This window comes from Sphaerulina musiva (genome assembly GCF_000320565.1).
Source record: "Sphaerulina musiva SO2202 unplaced genomic scaffold SEPMUscaffold_5, whole genome shotgun sequence".
Classification (NCBI taxonomy): domain Eukaryota; kingdom Fungi; phylum Ascomycota; class Dothideomycetes; order Mycosphaerellales; family Mycosphaerellaceae; genus Sphaerulina; species Sphaerulina musiva.
The window spans coordinates 1,093,185-1,109,149 of NW_016017387.1; the positions used below are offsets into that span (position 1 = coordinate 1,093,185).

Genomic DNA, 15,965 nt, shown 5'->3' on the forward strand with positions numbered 1-15,965 from the left:
ACCGTGGCGGTTCACCCCCGACTCGGCGGCAAGCGGCTTGTTGCGGGTTTTGGTTGTTTTGCTTTTCTCTCTTGTGTCTCTGGAGGAACGGACGGGGGGAGGGGGGAATCGTCTGGTTGGTATGCAGGGAGTGCATATGTACCTACTGTACTGTATCTTGTGTATGGAGGGCGGTTATAGAGATGTGCATGTATGTGTTATATTGTATATGAGGGATGGATACTTGATGGATACTTGATGGATACATCCACCTAGGTATACATACTGTACATACATACATGAAGCGAAGCCATTGTAACCACACTATATCTATATGCACGGATATGCACGGATAACAGTACAGTACAGTACCAACTACATACCCTAAAGCGCTCGTGCACCCAAGTCTCTATAAACTCGGCAGAGTGTGGACACGATGATACGACACGACGCTAAAAAAACAAAAACACCTCTCCGCTTTTTTTTCCTTCTTCTTCTTCTCGGTTACTCTTCTGTTATAGTGGTGGTGTGTTGTACTACATACACTTAAGTACAGTACATGTACCGTACCGTACCGTACCAACCAGAAAGCTATACAGTACGTACCACAAACTGTACCTATTTTCTAGTATATAGTAGTACATAGTAGTAGTGAAAACAAAAAACAGTCCAAGCGTCCGGTCGGTGAATTGATCGGTTGAGGATAAGCGTCAAATGCATTGCATTTATCCAACCGTCCCATCCATCGATCCTTTTCATTCATCCACGTACGTAGGAGGTACCGCACGCACCATCATCGGTCTCCTCGCCGGTAATCTGATCATCTGATTGATCTGCAAAGCACTCAGAGACACAGACACCACACCACACCACATTCCTTAGCGTTACCTCCTTACATCCCTGATAGATCGTCCTTTTTTCGTTCCGTTTCGTCTCGGGAGAATATTACGTATAACGACATCTGTAGTTCCAACGATCGAATGCGTTGTTTTTTTCGCGGTGCTGGCTGCAAGGGTTAATTTCTTCCTGCGCCCTGCATACCGACTGATATGCCTCTAGGTGTATGTACTACTACTCTAGGTAGGTAGGTAGAGTAGGACTAGCGAGACAGGGCCGACTCGGGGATGTGGAGATGATGTGTGTGTGTCCACAATTAGTCTTCGTCTTCGTTTGTTCGTTTATTCTTGATAGTTGGTTTATGCCGATGATGATGTTGTTGCGCAGACTAGACCTGCAGACTTGCGGGCTAGGCTGCTACGTACGCCATCCTGATGATCGTCTACATGCAGCTCCTTTTTTTTTCTCTTTTTCTTCTAGTGGCGGGAAACTGAACTTGGCGAAACAGTTGGAATGGGGTAATGAGAAAGTGCGGAAAAAGCACGGGTCTCTCTTTCTCTCTTGTTTCTTGTTTCTTGTGCAGAAGTCCACAGGGAGAGAGATTGAGAGTTGCATGCACACTGTGTGATGCAGACGATTACTGTTGTTCTCGCATAGCGGCTTATTCCTCTCTCGCTTCCTATTCCCCAAGTCAGCACAGCACAGCACAGCACAGCAAGCGTGTGTGTGTTAGGGGTAATCCCAATATCGTCTCCTACTCATCTCCATCTCAACCTCTACCTGCAAATCCCCTCATAATGGTAGTACCCAAGTCCCAAGAAAAACATTCGCAACACCACAACCACCTCTCCTATCCACCTCGAAAATGGTATCGCAAAATCCCCTTCATCCGCGACATTTCCTCGCAAACTCTCCTCGACGAGAATGGAAACAAACGCCCAACTCCCGAAATCACGACAAATCTCTGGAATCGATTATTTTTCAACTGGCTGAATGAATTAATCGCGTTGGGTTACTCGCGACCGTATGCGAAAGAAGAAATTTATTTATTGCCGGAATCGAGCGATTCGTTGTTGTTTGGTGAGATGCTGGATCGATATTTGGCGAGATATCAACGAGAAATAAAAGAGGAGGGGGAGGAGGAGGAGGCTGCTGCTTCTCAAAATCAAAATGAGAAGAAGAGAAAGAAAAAATGGTTTCGACCAAACTTCTTAAATTCTCCTTCCTGGCGCCTAACTCGAGCCATCAATTCCACCATTTTCACATGGTTCTGGATCGGCGGCTTAATCAAACTTCTCGCAGACTCTGCAACAATTTGTTCTCCTCTCCTCTTACGAGCCATAGTCCAATTCCTGACCAAATCCGAAAAAAATCGCAAAGCAGGGAATCCCGAGCCCTCCTTAGGCGAGGGGATGGGACTCTCCATTGGTCTGGGAGCTTTACTCGCATTTGGCGTCATGGCAAATGTGCATGGTTTCTATCGAGGGTATACCAGTGGAATTCTCCTTCGAGGAGCACTCATTAATTCTCTCTTTCGTCGAACGGTCGAGTTTTCGCCACTGGAGCGGACGAAATATAATCTCGCTGCGAGCAGAATTGTCAGTCTGATTAGCACGGATGTCAGTCGGATAGATTTTGGTCTGGGATATTTCTGGTCTTTCTGGACGGGCATTGTGCAGATTCTCATCTGTCTCGGCCTCGCGGTTTCGTCGCTGGGTCCGAGTGCGTTGGTCGGGTTTGGGCTGATAGCAGTTTTGGTTCCGACGCAAAGTACGATTGGCAAACATCTCTTTGTCCTGCGGAAGAGGAGTATGCCTTTTACGGATGCTCGTCTCGCTGCGATCAATCAAGCGCTCGAGTCGATTCGGCTGGTGAAGGTGTATGCTTGGGAAGAGGCCATTCTGAGCAAAATCGCCGAGCACAGATATGATGAACTTCGACTGCTTCGTAGTCGGCTGCTTCTACGCGCCTTCAACATTGCACTTTCGTTCAGTGTTCCTACGCTCGCTGCAGTGGTCGCCTTCGTCACTTACGCAGCTCTGGGCAATGCACTCGATGCCGCTGAGATTTTTTCCACTTTGACCCTTTTCATGCTCTTGAGAACTCCTCTACAGTTGCTTCCGGTGGCTCTTGGTGCCATCACAGATGCAGCCAGTGCCATTCAACGAGTTTCTGCTGTCCTCGACACCCCAGAACCAGACAGTACCCTTCCCATCGATCATCAATTGGAAAATGCTGTCGAACTTGATTCCGCTTCCTTTTCATATCGTATTCATGACGAAATGGAACATTCGAACAGCGGGAATGAGAAAGCTCCGCCCGAAGAGCGACAGACTTTCGCACTCGAAAATCTCACTCTTCACGTCCGACGCGGTGAGCTCCTCGTCATTGTCGGACCTGTGGGCTCAGGTAAATCAACGGTCCTGGGCAGCCTTGTTGGCGAGACTCGTTTCGAAGGCGGTCGCGCAGTTCTTGGTTCAGAAGTCGCATACGCACCACAACGTGCCTGGCTCAAAAGTGCCTCGATCCGCGAGAACATCATCTTCGGCCGTGAATGGGATGCGCAACGGTATCAAGAAGTGCTCGACGCATGCTCTTTGGCTTCGGATCTTGCAATCTTCCCCGAAGGTGACCGCACTGTCATTGGAGAAAAGGGTCTATCACTGTCGGGTGGACAAATCCAGCGTGTGGCTCTTGCACGAACCATCTACAAGCCCAGCCGTCTGTTACTTTTGGATGATGTCTTCTCCGCTCTGGATGCTCGAGTACAAGCATTCGTGTTTCAAAAGGTTGTCCTGGAGCGAGATCCAGGCACAGCTCTCGTCCTGGTCACTCACTCATTACACCTTTTGCGCCACGCAGACCGAGTATGTTGTCTGTCTGATGGGAAGATTGTAGAAATCGGATCTTTCCCCGAGCTGATGCAGAAGCCAAACGGCGAGATGAGAAGACTTGTTGAAGATTTTGCAAGCCAGTCAGTTGCCGAGTCACAACGCGAGAAAGAGCGCATAGCCAAGGAGGAGGCCGCACGAATTGCCAAAGGCGAGGCTGTCAACAGCGGCGAGGTGGCTGACACGAAGGAGATTGATACAAGCAAGCCTATCGTACCTGACACCGATACAGTCAGTCGAGAGAAGCCCATTCCCGCTCCCGACCAGAATAACACCAGCGGTAAAGCCATCATGCAGACCGAAGAACGATTCGTGGGATCGGTGACATGGCGCACATATGTCGAATACATACGAAGAGGCAAGCCCACAGTGACCTTGACTCTGTTCGCCATCTCCGTGCTCGTCTTCCAGGGTGGCAGCATACTCAGTCCTCTGTGGTTGCAGTGGTGGCAAGAAGACAAGTACACCAACATCGATTCTGGTGTATACATGGGCGTATATGCAGCGCTGGGCATTGCTCAAGCGATTGGGCTCCTGTGTATGTCTGCCTCGTTCGGCTTCTTCATCTTCTACAGCGCAAGCCAGATCCACGCCAATGCCGCACGCAGTGTCCTCTTCGCGCCCATCTCGTTCTTTGACACGACACCACTGGGGAGGATCATTGCTCGCTTTAGCAAGGACACGGATTCCATAGACAACGTCATTGGAGAGGCGTTTCGAATGCTGTTGAGTACGACTGCACAAGTCGTGGGTGCTGTGGTACTGATCTCGATGCTCTTGCCATGGTTCTTGCTTGCAGTCTTCGTCATTCTGTGCATGTTCATTGTCCTAGGCATGTACTATCGTCCATCGGCGAGAGAGCTCAGACGACTGGACGCTCTGTTACGGAGCCCCATCTACGAGCACATTACGGAGTCCTTGGCAGGCATCACGGTCATTCGGTCCCTGGGGGCACTCAAAACCACAGTCGACCGCAATACCAGCAACATCAACACAGAAAATGCACCCTATTGGCTGTCTGTCGCTTGCCAACGTTGGTTCAGCGTTCGCCTCGACCTACTTGGGGTCTGTCTGGTTCTACTTGTAGGCATCATTGTCGTCGCGAGTCGTGATACATTGTCTGCATCACAGGGCGGCCTTGCTTTGAGCTATATTGTGACAGTGCAGAGTGTTTTTGGCTACATGATCCGCCAGTCATCTGAGATTGAGAACAATATGAACGCGATAGAGCGTCTGCTCTTTTACTCAACCCAGGTGCCTCAAGAACCTCCGCATACGCAGAGAGACGACCAACAGCTTGCGAGCCAGCGATGGCCGACTCATGGCGCCATTGAGATGGAAGATGTGGTGTTTACACATCGAAAGGGTCTGCCACCTTCTCTCAGAGGCGTCAACATCGCGATTCCTGCTGGCAGCCGGGTAGCGCTTGTCGGTCGCACAGGATCCGGCAAAAGCACTATGCTCGCGGCGCTGGTGAGGATGGGCGAGGTGACGAATGGGAAGATCCTCATCGATGGAGTAGACGTCAGCACCATTGGCCTCAATTTATTACGAAACAAGATCGCATTCATGCCACAAGAAGCAGCTCTCCTGAATGGGACCCTGCGATACAACCTCGATCCATTCGGTGAGCACGACGACGCGGACCTATGGCGTGTGATTCACCAGGTGGGACTGGCTTTCACTGCAGCGAACGACTCGGAGAGCTCCACAGAAAATCTCACCAAGAGTGATGATGTGATTGACGAGAAGGAAAGGAGGTATTTCAACAGTGGAGCAGCTCAGCACCATCTGTCTCTGGACACGATGATCGTTGCTGAGCGCGGGAACTTGTCCTCTGGTCAACGTGCTCTAATATCGCTTGCACGTGCATTGATCAAGGAGGCGTCGATCTTTGTGTTCGACGAGGCAACAGCAGCCATGGATATGGAATCCGACCACCATGTCCAGCAAGTCCTCCGAGCTAATCTCAGAGGCAAGACAACCATCATCGTGGCTCATCGCCTGGACTCCGTCATTGGCAGTTCGGACATCATTTTCGTCATGGAAGATGGCAAAGTAGCTCAGGCTGGTCCACCGCTCGAGCTGTATCGCGAAGGCAGCGGGCTGTTTCACACGCTCTGTGCCAATGCGGGAATATGTGATGATGATATTGTAGCAGCATATGAGCGATTTCATAGCGACTAAGCAATCTATAGCGATCCCAGTGGTCTTGTGATCTGATCCCGTCGAAGCACAGTACAGAGCATTCACCTATGGGACCGAAGGCAGTGCGAGCATTCACGTGAGCCCGGATGTAGTCGTCCACTTCCCGAAGCCCAACGGCGCCCGTAGTGACAGCACGGCCTTGGTATTCCGCGCAAGCAGGTCGTCGGACTTGGCGTGGTTGCATTTCCTCTCGGGGCTCGCTCTTATCACGACCACGTCGACGGGCGGACCAGCGCTAATGCGGCGGCTTCACATATCCCTGCCCTGGTTCACTCAGCGCTTGTTAGCGTCGCAGGGCAATAGAACTAATGCAGGCCCCATAATAGTTCCAACCACCATGCAACGTTCTCCTCAACTTCAATCAATCGATCAGATGATCAGATAAAAATCCTCCTGCTTCGGCCGCTAGATGTCCAGGGTCTGCATATCTAATCTGATGAAAATTCTGATCGTTTCTCTTGGCGCTATGTCGACAGAGGCACGGCACGGCACCCGGGTCCCCTCATTATCCCCTCCTCGCAGGTCTTCAGAAGTTGCATAGGTACCTTAGTTGTGATCGTCCAGGAATCCAGCAATCCAGCACTCTTTTGCTTCCAGCAACATGCCACTGACCAATGCCGTTCCGTACGACTTTCCGAGCTCAGCGAGCAATGGGCAGACAAACATGTCATCGAATGGATTCTACGAGGCAATGAGTGGTGTCGAACAAGCAACGGACGCTTCCAAATCGACCAGCTCTCTCCTGGAACGTGCTGGAGATGACGAGCTCCACGACATTGTCTGTATCGGGTTCGGGCCAGCCGCACTTGCAATTGCGGTTGCTCTCAACGATGCCATTGCAGCCAAAGATCCCAGCTTGAGAACCCTGAGGCCCAAGGTCCGCTTCATTGAACGCCAGCCGAGCTATCAATGGCACCCTGGAATGCTGCTCGAAGACAGCAAGATGCAGATCACCTTCATGAAAGATCTCGCGACGCTGAGAAACCCACGAAGCCACTTCACATTCGTGAATTATCTTCATAACCAGCAACGATTGGTCCAATTCACCAATCTGGGCACAATGCTCCCCAAGCGACTGGAGTACAATGACTACATGCGTTGGTGTGCAAGTGCGTTCGAAGATGTCGTAGACTATCATCGCAGCGCAGGGCGAATTGACGCTGTAAGTACAACCCTTGCTCGTGTCTTCAGCCTGCTTGAATTTCTGTCGAACCATCACTGAGTCGCCACTTCCAGATAGAGAGCACTTCCTCAAGCGCTGCAGTGCAGGCCTTCCGAGTAGTATCGACCTGTCACAAGACTGGAAAGACATCTGAGCTTCGAGCAAAGCATGTCATCATCGCCGTCGGAGGCAAGCCATATATTCCGGAGGCTTTGAGGTTCTCTCACCCACGAATCATCCACTCGTCTCAGTACATGACAGAAGCTGCAAGTCTTTTCCAGAATGGCCAGCAACCACAACGAATAGCAGTCGTCGGAGCCGGGCAAAGCGCTGCTGAGATCTTCTACGATATACCATCGAAGTTTCCCGGTGCGCAATCAGTCCTGGTGACTCGGCGCTCGGCGCTCAGACCCAGCGATGACTCTCCCTTGTAAGATTTCCATTGCACTAGCATCTCACCAAGTCTTGCCATTCATTGGCTAACACCACTTCCAGCGTGAACGAAGTCTTCGACCCTTCCAGAACGGACGACGTTTTCTCTCAGAGTCCAGAAATTCGTGCCCAGGCAATAGCAGCAGATCGGGCTACAAACTACGGAGTCGTCCGCTTAGACCTTCTCGAGCATCTGTACTCTGCATTCTATACATACAGAGTGAAGCATTTGCCCGAAGAGTCCTGGCCACACCGGATAGCGAATCATAGCACGGTGACAGGCGTGCACGCCGCCAAGGCAGGCGAGCGTAGCGTGCTGCGGCTCCAGATCCAAAATGAATCTCAGGCGTACGGCCGCAGCAACATACCTCAAAAACAAGAGCTGGATGTCGATATGGTGATTGTGGCGTGCGGGTACGAGCGTAACGTCCACGAAGACCTCATGCAAGATCTGCAGGCAATGAGACCCGAAGCAGACTCAGCGGGTTGGACAGTAAGCAGGAATTACGCAGTGAAGTTTGCGGACGACGCTCTTGAGTGTGATCGAGGCATCTGGCTTCAAGGATGCAACGAGAAGACGCATGGCCTGCCCGACTCACTGCTTTCTATACTCTCGGTGAGGGCGGGAGAAGTGGTAGACAGTATTCTGGGAGGAGGACCAGACGGCCAGAGGAAGACAATGGTAGATAGCGTACTTGGTGCGGCAGGCCAGTAAATGTACTGCTGCTGCCTAACTTCACTCGTCCAAAGCGGCGTTTGCCAGCGCGTCTGCCGCGCGGTTCCGCTCGCGGCCGACGTACCAGAAACTCACCACTATACCCCCATCATCGCCGTATTCCATCTCATCCAGCGTGTCATGCAGGTCCCACAGCCTCTCGAAATGCGCCACTCTCCGGCCGTTCGCCGTGATGCCATTATTTGCAATCCAGCCTTCCATCCACTCCGACATAGCTCTCACCAGAAAAGCGGAATCGGTAGCAATCTTGATATCACTCAGCTGAAGATCGTGACTGCAGATGCTCTGGAGCACCGGAAGCGCGTGTGCAAGCGCTTCAATCTCCGCTCGGGTGCTTGTTTGCGGCATGTGAGCAGGCACGAGTCCCCACGTATTGTAAGGCGAGTTCGGGCCGAAGTAGATGCCATAGGCAGCACGTGCATTCCGGGTGCCATTGCCGCGACATGCGCCGTCGATGTGTATGACCATGGTCGATTCGTCTCTGTATGGAGCAGACGAACTATGTGCCTGGAATCGGAGCTGGGAGACACCTTTTCTTGCGTTGTACACTATCAGGTTGTTGCGTGGTATGTGATATCGGCCTGGATCTGCACCAGGTACGAAGAGGCGTCTGATTTCTTCGCCGTATTCATTCTGCATGTTGCCGTCGGGCTGTGTTGTTTGATCTGGTGGTCAATTGATATGGAGTGACGAGCTTCTTTGAGCATCTTTATGTCACGTCAGAAAGGTGGAAGGAGTGGTGGGTTGTAACTTGATGGAAGGTGCGCATTCGCATGCATCGACCTGAGTGTTCTTTCCCAGGATGCATCCGCTGGACCAATCCATGATCATTGCTGTGAGGCTCACACCTTCCCGTACCAACAGTGACATCGAGTTTGATTACATGAGCAGGAAGGAGAGAGAACCTGGAAGAGCTGGAAGAGAGAAGGAGAGCCAGGAAGAGAGGAGAAGAGTCAGGGAGAGAGGAGAAGGTGTGGAGTTTGTGGGGTATGGAGTTTGAACTGCGTGCACGTGAGGCTCGCAGTGAGCCAATCGGCGATGAGTATATTCGTTCGATCTTCTTGGCGATCCATCTCTAGGAGGCACCTCCAACCTCCTACCTATGAGACCCTCTCTCTCTCTTTGCTTGGCAACTGGGCGCGGTCTGCACAACGGGTCCTCGCTAACGACAATACCTGAATAGGTATGCCCGTCCCTGGAGCCTTTGCAGCACCAAGGATTTGGGATCTGGGATTTGGGAGTTCTTGTAGGTTGCACTGAGGGGAGTCCAATCCTCCTCAGGCTGAGACTACCCGACTATACCTCCCCGAGGGGTCCTTGGAGGTACTGCACGACGCTTGATGCGATGTGGCGATAGGGCAGGGTCATCATGCCAATTAAAGCGTCAAGTGGAGACGCTCGCTACCTTCCGGGTAGAGGCAGAGGAAGAGGCAGAGGAGGAGGAAGAGGAGGAGGAGAGGGAAAGGGGATGTTGCTTCACTGCCAAGTTGGGAGTCTTGGACATCGCGTCATTCTTCACTCGATCGACCCCATATTTCCTACCGAGCGGCAACCCCAAGCATTACTCCGCGCCACCTGAGCCATGGACCACTCCCAAGACCTCTTGTCAATTCTTCTATTGCAATGGCACACGTCTGCCAACGGGCTCTGGGCACGCGAGGGAAGCTGTTCTTCGTGGCGGTGGCGCGCGAAACCAGCGCTGTCCTTGCGGTGTAGGAGGTAGCATGCGCGGGCGTGGAGCGCGTTGGGAAATAAGTATTCGTCCTTTTCGTCCTTGTCGTTTCTGGAATCTGCTGTAGATATTGATTCCATTGCAACCGTGTTGATTGCGCATTCACTCATACTAGCAGAGGGCCATGGCAGACATACGGAAAGACGAGGAGGCTGCCAGCCACATCGAACCTGTGAAGAGACACTCGATATCACATGCCTCATCGTCCTCTGGCAATCATGATCCCTCAGAGAAGGCGAATACTGGCCCAGAAGGTGTCACTGCTGCTGCAAAACTCCGCAACCCTCTCACTGGCATGACCGAGGAGGAGGTCATTCAAGATGTAGATGCCTTCGTCGACAGTAAAGGACTGGAGAAATCCCGAGACGCATTCCGCAAAGGAGCGCTTCTCGCACGTGTTAATCAACGCTCGCCCGAGACTGGCTTCCTGCAGATATCTGCATTGTCTGCAGAGGAGAAGGGCTGGCTACAAGATGAAGTGAATCACAGATGGCGACAGCCCTTCATGCTGTATTTCCTCGTGGTACTCTGTGCCGGCTCTGCTATTGTACAAGGAATGGACCAGACGGCTGTGAACGGTGCTCAGCAATTCTACTTTCGGACTTTCAACATTGGCGAGGATGAAGTATGGCGGCGTGGACTACTGAACGGCGCTCCATACCTCTGCTCCACGCTCATCGGCTGTTGGACCAACGTACCTCTCAACAAGTTCTTCGGTCGACGAGGAACGATCTTCATATCCTGTTTCATCTCTTTCGTGGCCGGCATTTGGATGGCCGCTGCCGACACCTGGTACAACCTGCTCATTGCCCGATTTGCCCTAGGTTTTGCTGTCGGTGCCAAGTCCAGTACCACGCCCGTCTACGCGGCTGAGTCCGCGCCCAAGAACATTCGAGGTGCGCTCACCATGATGTGGCAAATGTGGACTGCCTTTGGTATCATGCTCGGTTTCGTGGCATCCGTAGCGTTCCAAGGCACCGACTTCCTCGGCGTGGACACTCAATGGCGATGGATGCTGGCTTCGACCTCGATCCCACCGCTGCTGGTCATGATTCAGGTGTACTTGTGCCCCGAAAGTCCTCGCTGGTACATGGAGAAGGGAAAGTTCGACAAGGCATATGACGCTCTCAAGCGTCTACGATCGCACGAGATTCAAGCAGCGAGAGATATGTACTATGCATACATGCTGCTCAAAGTCGAGGCTGCTGAGCGCGAGGGCAAGAATCTGTGGAAAGAGTTCTTCTTTGTCCGACGCAATCGTCGCGCAGCTCAGAGCTCGTTTTTCGTCATGTTCATGCAGCAATTCTGTGGTGTCAATGTAAGTCAACCAGTGATGAGAGAAACACGGTGCTCCCTCCCTTGACTAACACCTATACAGGTCATTGCATACTACTCTACTCAAATATTTATGGATGGCGGGTTTACCGAACCGCAGGCACTACTTGTTTCACTGGGCACGGGTATCGTGAACTGGTTGTTCGCAATTCCTGCCATCTATACAGTAGGTGCCATCAGTCTCGCTCTTTTATACATCACATGACTAACATCTCGGCAGATTGACACTTTCGGGCGCCGCAACCTGTTATTGACGACATTCCCACTCATGGCCATCTGCCTCTTCTGGTGTGGCTTTTCCTTTCTCATTCCCGACACACCCAGCACCGATCCCGCCGCCGGCGCGGACGGGCTCATCACCGGTCCTGGCAAGCTAGGCAGTATCGCGGCCTCGATCTATCTATTCATGGTATTCTACAGTCCCGGCATGGGTCCCGTACCCTTCACATACAGCGCCGAAGCATTTCCCCTGTACATCCGTGACGTGGGCATGAGCTTCGCGACAGCAACCACCTGGGGCTTCAACTTCATAATCTCCCTGACCTGGCCCGCCCTCCGAGACGCTTTTACGCCGACGGGAGCATTCTGCTGGTATGCGGCCTGGAATGTTTTCGGCTGGGTCTTTTCCTACTTCCTATTGCCTGAGACGAAGAACCTCACGCTTGAAGAACTCGACAATGTCTTTAATGTGGGGAACAGGGAACATTCCAAGTACTACACGCAAAAGCTGCCCTGGTATATGAATAAGCATATTTTGCGACGCGATGTCGAGCCTTTTGAGCCGTTGTATCAGTTTGCAGACCCCGAGGCGGAGAGTGAGCGGCGTGCGAGTATGGTGAGGCGGAGTAGCGTCACTAAGAGTTTGAAGAACTAGGGAACGAACGGACGTGTTTGGGCGGCAGAGCGTGGCTATTAAACCGTTCTATTGAGGCTTTGAGATTTAGATATGGCTATACCTGTTTTCTTCAACGCGACGAAACGCGCACGATGAAACGAAGAAGTCGCCTGACGCGCAACGAGGCCGTTTTGTCCAGCAGACTCTTGGTCCCCTCTAAATCGTCATATCGCATCAAAAAAACGGAGCTCTGTCCAAGAAGATGTTTGCCCAGTGACATCTTGGGTTTCAATCATTTCAATCGGGATTCCTCCGGCGGCATATAGTCAATCCCGTCCTAGCAACAGAACACGTCTAGGCATAATCTGAGATAGATATATACAACAGTGATGTGTCAATGATACTCGCTTCCAGTATATATTGAGTTAGGACTCGCGTAGTCCAGGCTTTCTCTACGGTCTTTCAGCGTGCTATTTGATATATGTTGGAGAAGTTGCTAGAATAAAACTATTCGCCTTTCTGTAGAATCACTGTGGTTGATAATATCTGTATCTAGTTTGAACGCCACTGACTTTGTCGACAATGATTTGATACTTCCATACCTAATGGAAGACTGTGAATTGTGTGCCTTGCTGTTATAATCTCTCTCTCTCTCTCTCCCTCTCTCTCTCTTATATCATCACCTCCCCCCCTCAACAAACCTCTTCAAATCATCCGCCTGCGCCTCAAACGCACTCTTCAATTTCCCCTTCAACACCTCCGTCACAGGCGCCAAAAGCCCATAATACGACTCAAAACTCACATACCTCGTCCCTCTCTCTCCCAAATCCGTCAAAACATTCGGATGTTCAGCCCGTTGTCCCACCCCATCATATCTCCACGCATTAATCGCATGCCGCGAAGCCGTCCCCTCCGAAGAGGTCCCTTCCGCAGAAGAAGAAGAAGAAAAAATATCCTTCTGATCAACAGTAACAATTTCCTCCGAAGTAGTATTCAACGACCCAATCAGACCTCGCGTAATAAATTTCACTTTAGTTCCCAGCGGTGCGGGACCCCGAGGTATCTCCCCCTCCACATTTCCACTAGAGGAGGAGGAGGGTTGGACATCTATAACGAAAGAATTCCAATCCGAGTAGAGGCGAAAATCGAGAAGGGTGTTGTAGACTTGTGTGATGGGAGCTTGAATTTCTCGTTCGACGCAGATGGTGAAGATGATGTGTTTGTCGCCATATGTCGGTGTGGGAAGTTTATTGTTGTTGTTGTTGGTGCTACAGCGAATGTTGACGAGTTGAGAGGGCTCGATTTGGTAAGTTTGTGCGTGCGAGGGGGAGGGGATGGTGGTGGCGACTAGGAGTAGGAGATTTAATTTTCTGGTCATGCTGATGATGGTTTCGAAAGTATTGGGGAAGGATCTCTTTCGGCTAGAATTGACAATGGTCGAAAAAGGAAGCTTCAATATACCAGGTATCGTACATAACAGGTACCTATCATACTGTTGTAGGGATATATAGTCTGTCACGCAGGGGAGGCTGGGGAGGTAGGCATATACATCATCGTTCGGCAGGGGTCGGCTGTCCTGAATCGTATTCTGCCAAGTGATAAGTAGCTGTAGCTTACTCTGGACGAAAGTATAGCAAGAGATAGGTCAGCAGAGATCAGTAGACAGTATAGCTACCTACCTATAAAGGTAGAACCAGCGAGGTTAGAGTACCTAATATCGATCGCCCTATAGTCTAGATAGTATACTCTAATGAATACTTAATTAACAGAATTGTACATCTTTATACTTTATCAATCGCCTGTATGATATATATAGTAAGTTTCTATCAACTTGCTATTACAATACCGGTACACCGACTACAAACGCAGGCCTCTACAATCGACGAGAACTCCTGTATGAAAAAAAAAAATGAAAAAAGAAAATACGAAGACATTGCATATAATACGAGAAGATCTAATTACCATCGTTTCAGCATTGGCATCGCCAAAAGAAGCATTTGCTTCTAGAACCTGAAAAAAACCTATCCTCCCTTGATTTTTCTTCCCTTCGAAAATGTTGTATTTCAAAAATTCTACTTGAAAAAGCAATTCACCAAACGGTTAGGTAGGTATACTTCCATCCTTATCCCATCTATCCACTATCCCCGAGGTATACTAGTAACAACTAACAAGAAAGATGGCGGATGCCTCAGGGGGAATAGAGAATGTCATCATCATCAAATAAACACCACCCGAAAAAGGACCCCCTCCCCCGGATCGAAACAGACAAGGTCAGGTACTTTACCTACTAGGTATCCGCCCAAAATCCTGATGACTACGGGACAAAACGCACTCAGGGGATAAGGTACAAAACGAAACGAACGGAATGTTTGGGTCGCTTTTGATGAAAGGGTTACTACAGTAGTTTATCCTTTCTGTCGGGTCTAGTTTTGTTGGGGATAGGTGCCGGGATCCCTACCTTGTAGGTGCTGTAGGTAGGTAGGTGGGTAGGTATAAGCACTAGGGTGTCCGTAGAGACACGAGGGAAAAAGAAAAGAGAGAAAAAAAAAGAAAATATGGAATTGGTAAGGGATGGGGATTTTGCACTACGGGACCACGATCGCCCGTGATAGTGCAACAATAAAAGAGAAAAAGAGAGAGGCAGAGAGGCAGAGAGGGCAGGCAGGGCATACATAGATATCTTTTTTGGAACAGATTCTGTGCACAAAAAACCTATTGCCTGTTTTTCCGAGTCGAGATTCATTATATTTTTTTTTTCGACTCATCTCCTCCATTCCCACGATGCGAAGGAAGGGCAAAGAAAAAAGAAAAAGAAAAGAAAAAGAAAACCCGCAGAACGCATTCTCCCCATCTCACCCTCCATCAATGCGGTATATACATAAAACCCAATCCCCCCCCCCCCTTCCGGGCGGTTCAAGCCTTTATATCCAGCAGCACCACATATCCATACCCCTCATCATCGTCATTCAGAGAGATGGATTGGTAGATTTTATTTAATAAGGTGTGCAAACCGCTTGCACACATGAATCGAGATCAGGAAAGCCAAGAAGGGAAAATGGCCAGTCCAACAATGGTTTAGCAAAAGCTTTGCAAGCTTCTCCGAATCCATTCTTTTCGATTCCGGCTTGGAGGGAATCGACACACTGTAAAAAGAAAGAATGTCAGCTTTAATTCAATCATCACACACTTCTCAGCGGGCAAAAGGGGGAAAAAGAAAAAACATACACCCTGTCCATTCCACCACAAATTCGGCCAATCCTGAGCCAAAGTCTTACAAGCACCTTCACCAACCAGATCCGACTGTTGACCAAAAACCGCACAACTGCACGATCCAAAATACGGGCCGTTAGCATCTCCTCCGTGTCCAGGCGTGACGCCCGGGTAAGGGTAGGGAACGAAATCTGGGGGCGGGTAGAAATGGGTGTTGTCGGGAATGACGGGTCCTCCTGGTGGAGGCACGAGGTCGCTGGCAGGTTTGTATTTTGGTGGTCCTGGTGGGGGGACGAGGTCGGTCTTGGGTTTGTAGCTGGGTCCTCCTGGTGGGGGGACGACGTTGCTGTTGGGGTTGTACTTTGGTCCTCCTGGTGGGGGGACGACGTTGCTGTTGGCGTTGTAGTTTGGTCCTCCTGGTGGGTCGACGGGGGTGGCGAGGGCACTGCATTTGTGAGGTTAGAGGTGGGTTCGCGGAGAGAAAGGGAGAGAGAGAGACTTACGCGCTCGCGAAGAGGGCAGTGGCGAAAGTGATGAACTGCATGATGGCGGATTATGTCGAGGTGATGTCCAAGTAAGAGACTTTCTTAATTGGGAAATGTTCTGCG

General features: G+C 50.7%; 6 protein-coding genes across 6 annotated transcripts; 3 read left to right on the forward strand and 3 right to left on the reverse strand.

The window, feature by feature from the left end:
* Window positions 1-1,445: 1,445 nt before the first annotated feature.
* SEPMUDRAFT_149293 (P-loop containing nucleoside triphosphate hydrolase protein) lies at window positions 1,446-8,992 on the forward strand. Its single transcript, XM_016905468.1, has 3 exons — window positions 1,446-7,077; window positions 7,152-7,507; window positions 7,573-8,992. Exon 1 carries the CDS (start codon window positions 1,614-1,616, stop codon window positions 5,892-5,894), a length of 4,281 nt encoding a protein of 1,426 aa, XP_016760814.1. The 5' UTR covers window positions 1,446-1,613; the 3' UTR covers window positions 5,895-7,077; window positions 7,152-7,507; window positions 7,573-8,992.
* On the forward strand, window positions 6,607-8,224 carry SEPMUDRAFT_141575 (L-ornithine N5-oxygenase sida; the record flags this gene model as incomplete). The annotated part of the gene is made up of 3 exons (XM_016902969.1): window positions 6,607-7,077; window positions 7,152-7,507; window positions 7,573-8,224. The coding sequence occupies 3 exons, from the start codon at window positions 6,607-6,609 to the stop codon at window positions 8,222-8,224; spliced, it is 1,479 nt and encodes a 492-aa protein (XP_016760815.1).
* SEPMUDRAFT_44591 (ribonuclease H-like protein) lies at window positions 8,246-8,884 on the reverse strand (the record flags this gene model as incomplete). The annotated part of the gene is made up of 1 exon (XM_016908936.1): window positions 8,246-8,884. One exon carries the CDS (start codon window positions 8,882-8,884, stop codon window positions 8,246-8,248), a length of 639 nt encoding a protein of 212 aa, XP_016760816.1.
* An 832-nt stretch (window positions 8,993-9,824) lies between the features above and the next one.
* SEPMUDRAFT_149295 (plastidic glucose transporter 4) lies at window positions 9,825-12,406 on the forward strand. The gene is made up of 3 exons (XM_016905469.1): window positions 9,825-11,295; window positions 11,356-11,478; window positions 11,533-12,406. Exons 1-3 carry the CDS (start codon window positions 10,102-10,104, stop codon window positions 12,184-12,186), a joined length of 1,971 nt encoding a protein of 656 aa, XP_016760817.1. The 5' UTR covers window positions 9,825-10,101; the 3' UTR covers window positions 12,187-12,406.
* Window positions 12,407-12,826: 420 nt separating this feature from the next.
* On the reverse strand, window positions 12,827-13,525 carry SEPMUDRAFT_66005 (uncharacterized protein; the record flags this gene model as incomplete). Its single annotated transcript, XM_016909737.1, has 1 exon — window positions 12,827-13,525. The coding sequence occupies one exon, from the start codon at window positions 13,523-13,525 to the stop codon at window positions 12,827-12,829; it is 699 nt and encodes a 232-aa protein (XP_016760818.1).
* A 1,615-nt stretch (window positions 13,526-15,140) lies between these two features.
* On the reverse strand, window positions 15,141-15,901 carry SEPMUDRAFT_108175 (uncharacterized protein; the record flags this gene model as incomplete). Its single annotated transcript, XM_016900723.1, has 3 exons — window positions 15,141-15,290; window positions 15,373-15,802; window positions 15,861-15,901. The coding sequence occupies 3 exons, from the start codon at window positions 15,899-15,901 to the stop codon at window positions 15,141-15,143; spliced, it is 621 nt and encodes a 206-aa protein (XP_016760819.1).
* Window positions 15,902-15,965: the final 64 nt, after the last annotated feature.

Bases quoted from the DNA above. Each gene is read 5' to 3' on its own strand.
- SEPMUDRAFT_149293 (XM_016905468.1), top strand. From the start codon at position 1,614: ATGGTAGTACCCAAGTCCCAAGAAAAACATTCGCAACACCACAACCAC.
- SEPMUDRAFT_149295 (XM_016905469.1), top strand. From the start codon at position 10,102: ATGGCAGACATACGGAAAGACGAGGAGGCTGCCAGCCACATCGAACCT. The intron at 11,296-11,355 runs GTAAGTCAACCA...ACACCTATACAG, and splicing joins AGCAATTCTGTGGTGTCAAT to GTCATTGCATACTACTCTAC. The intron at 11,479-11,532 runs GTAGGTGCCATC...ACATCTCGGCAG, and splicing joins CAATTCCTGCCATCTATACA to ATTGACACTTTCGGGCGCCG.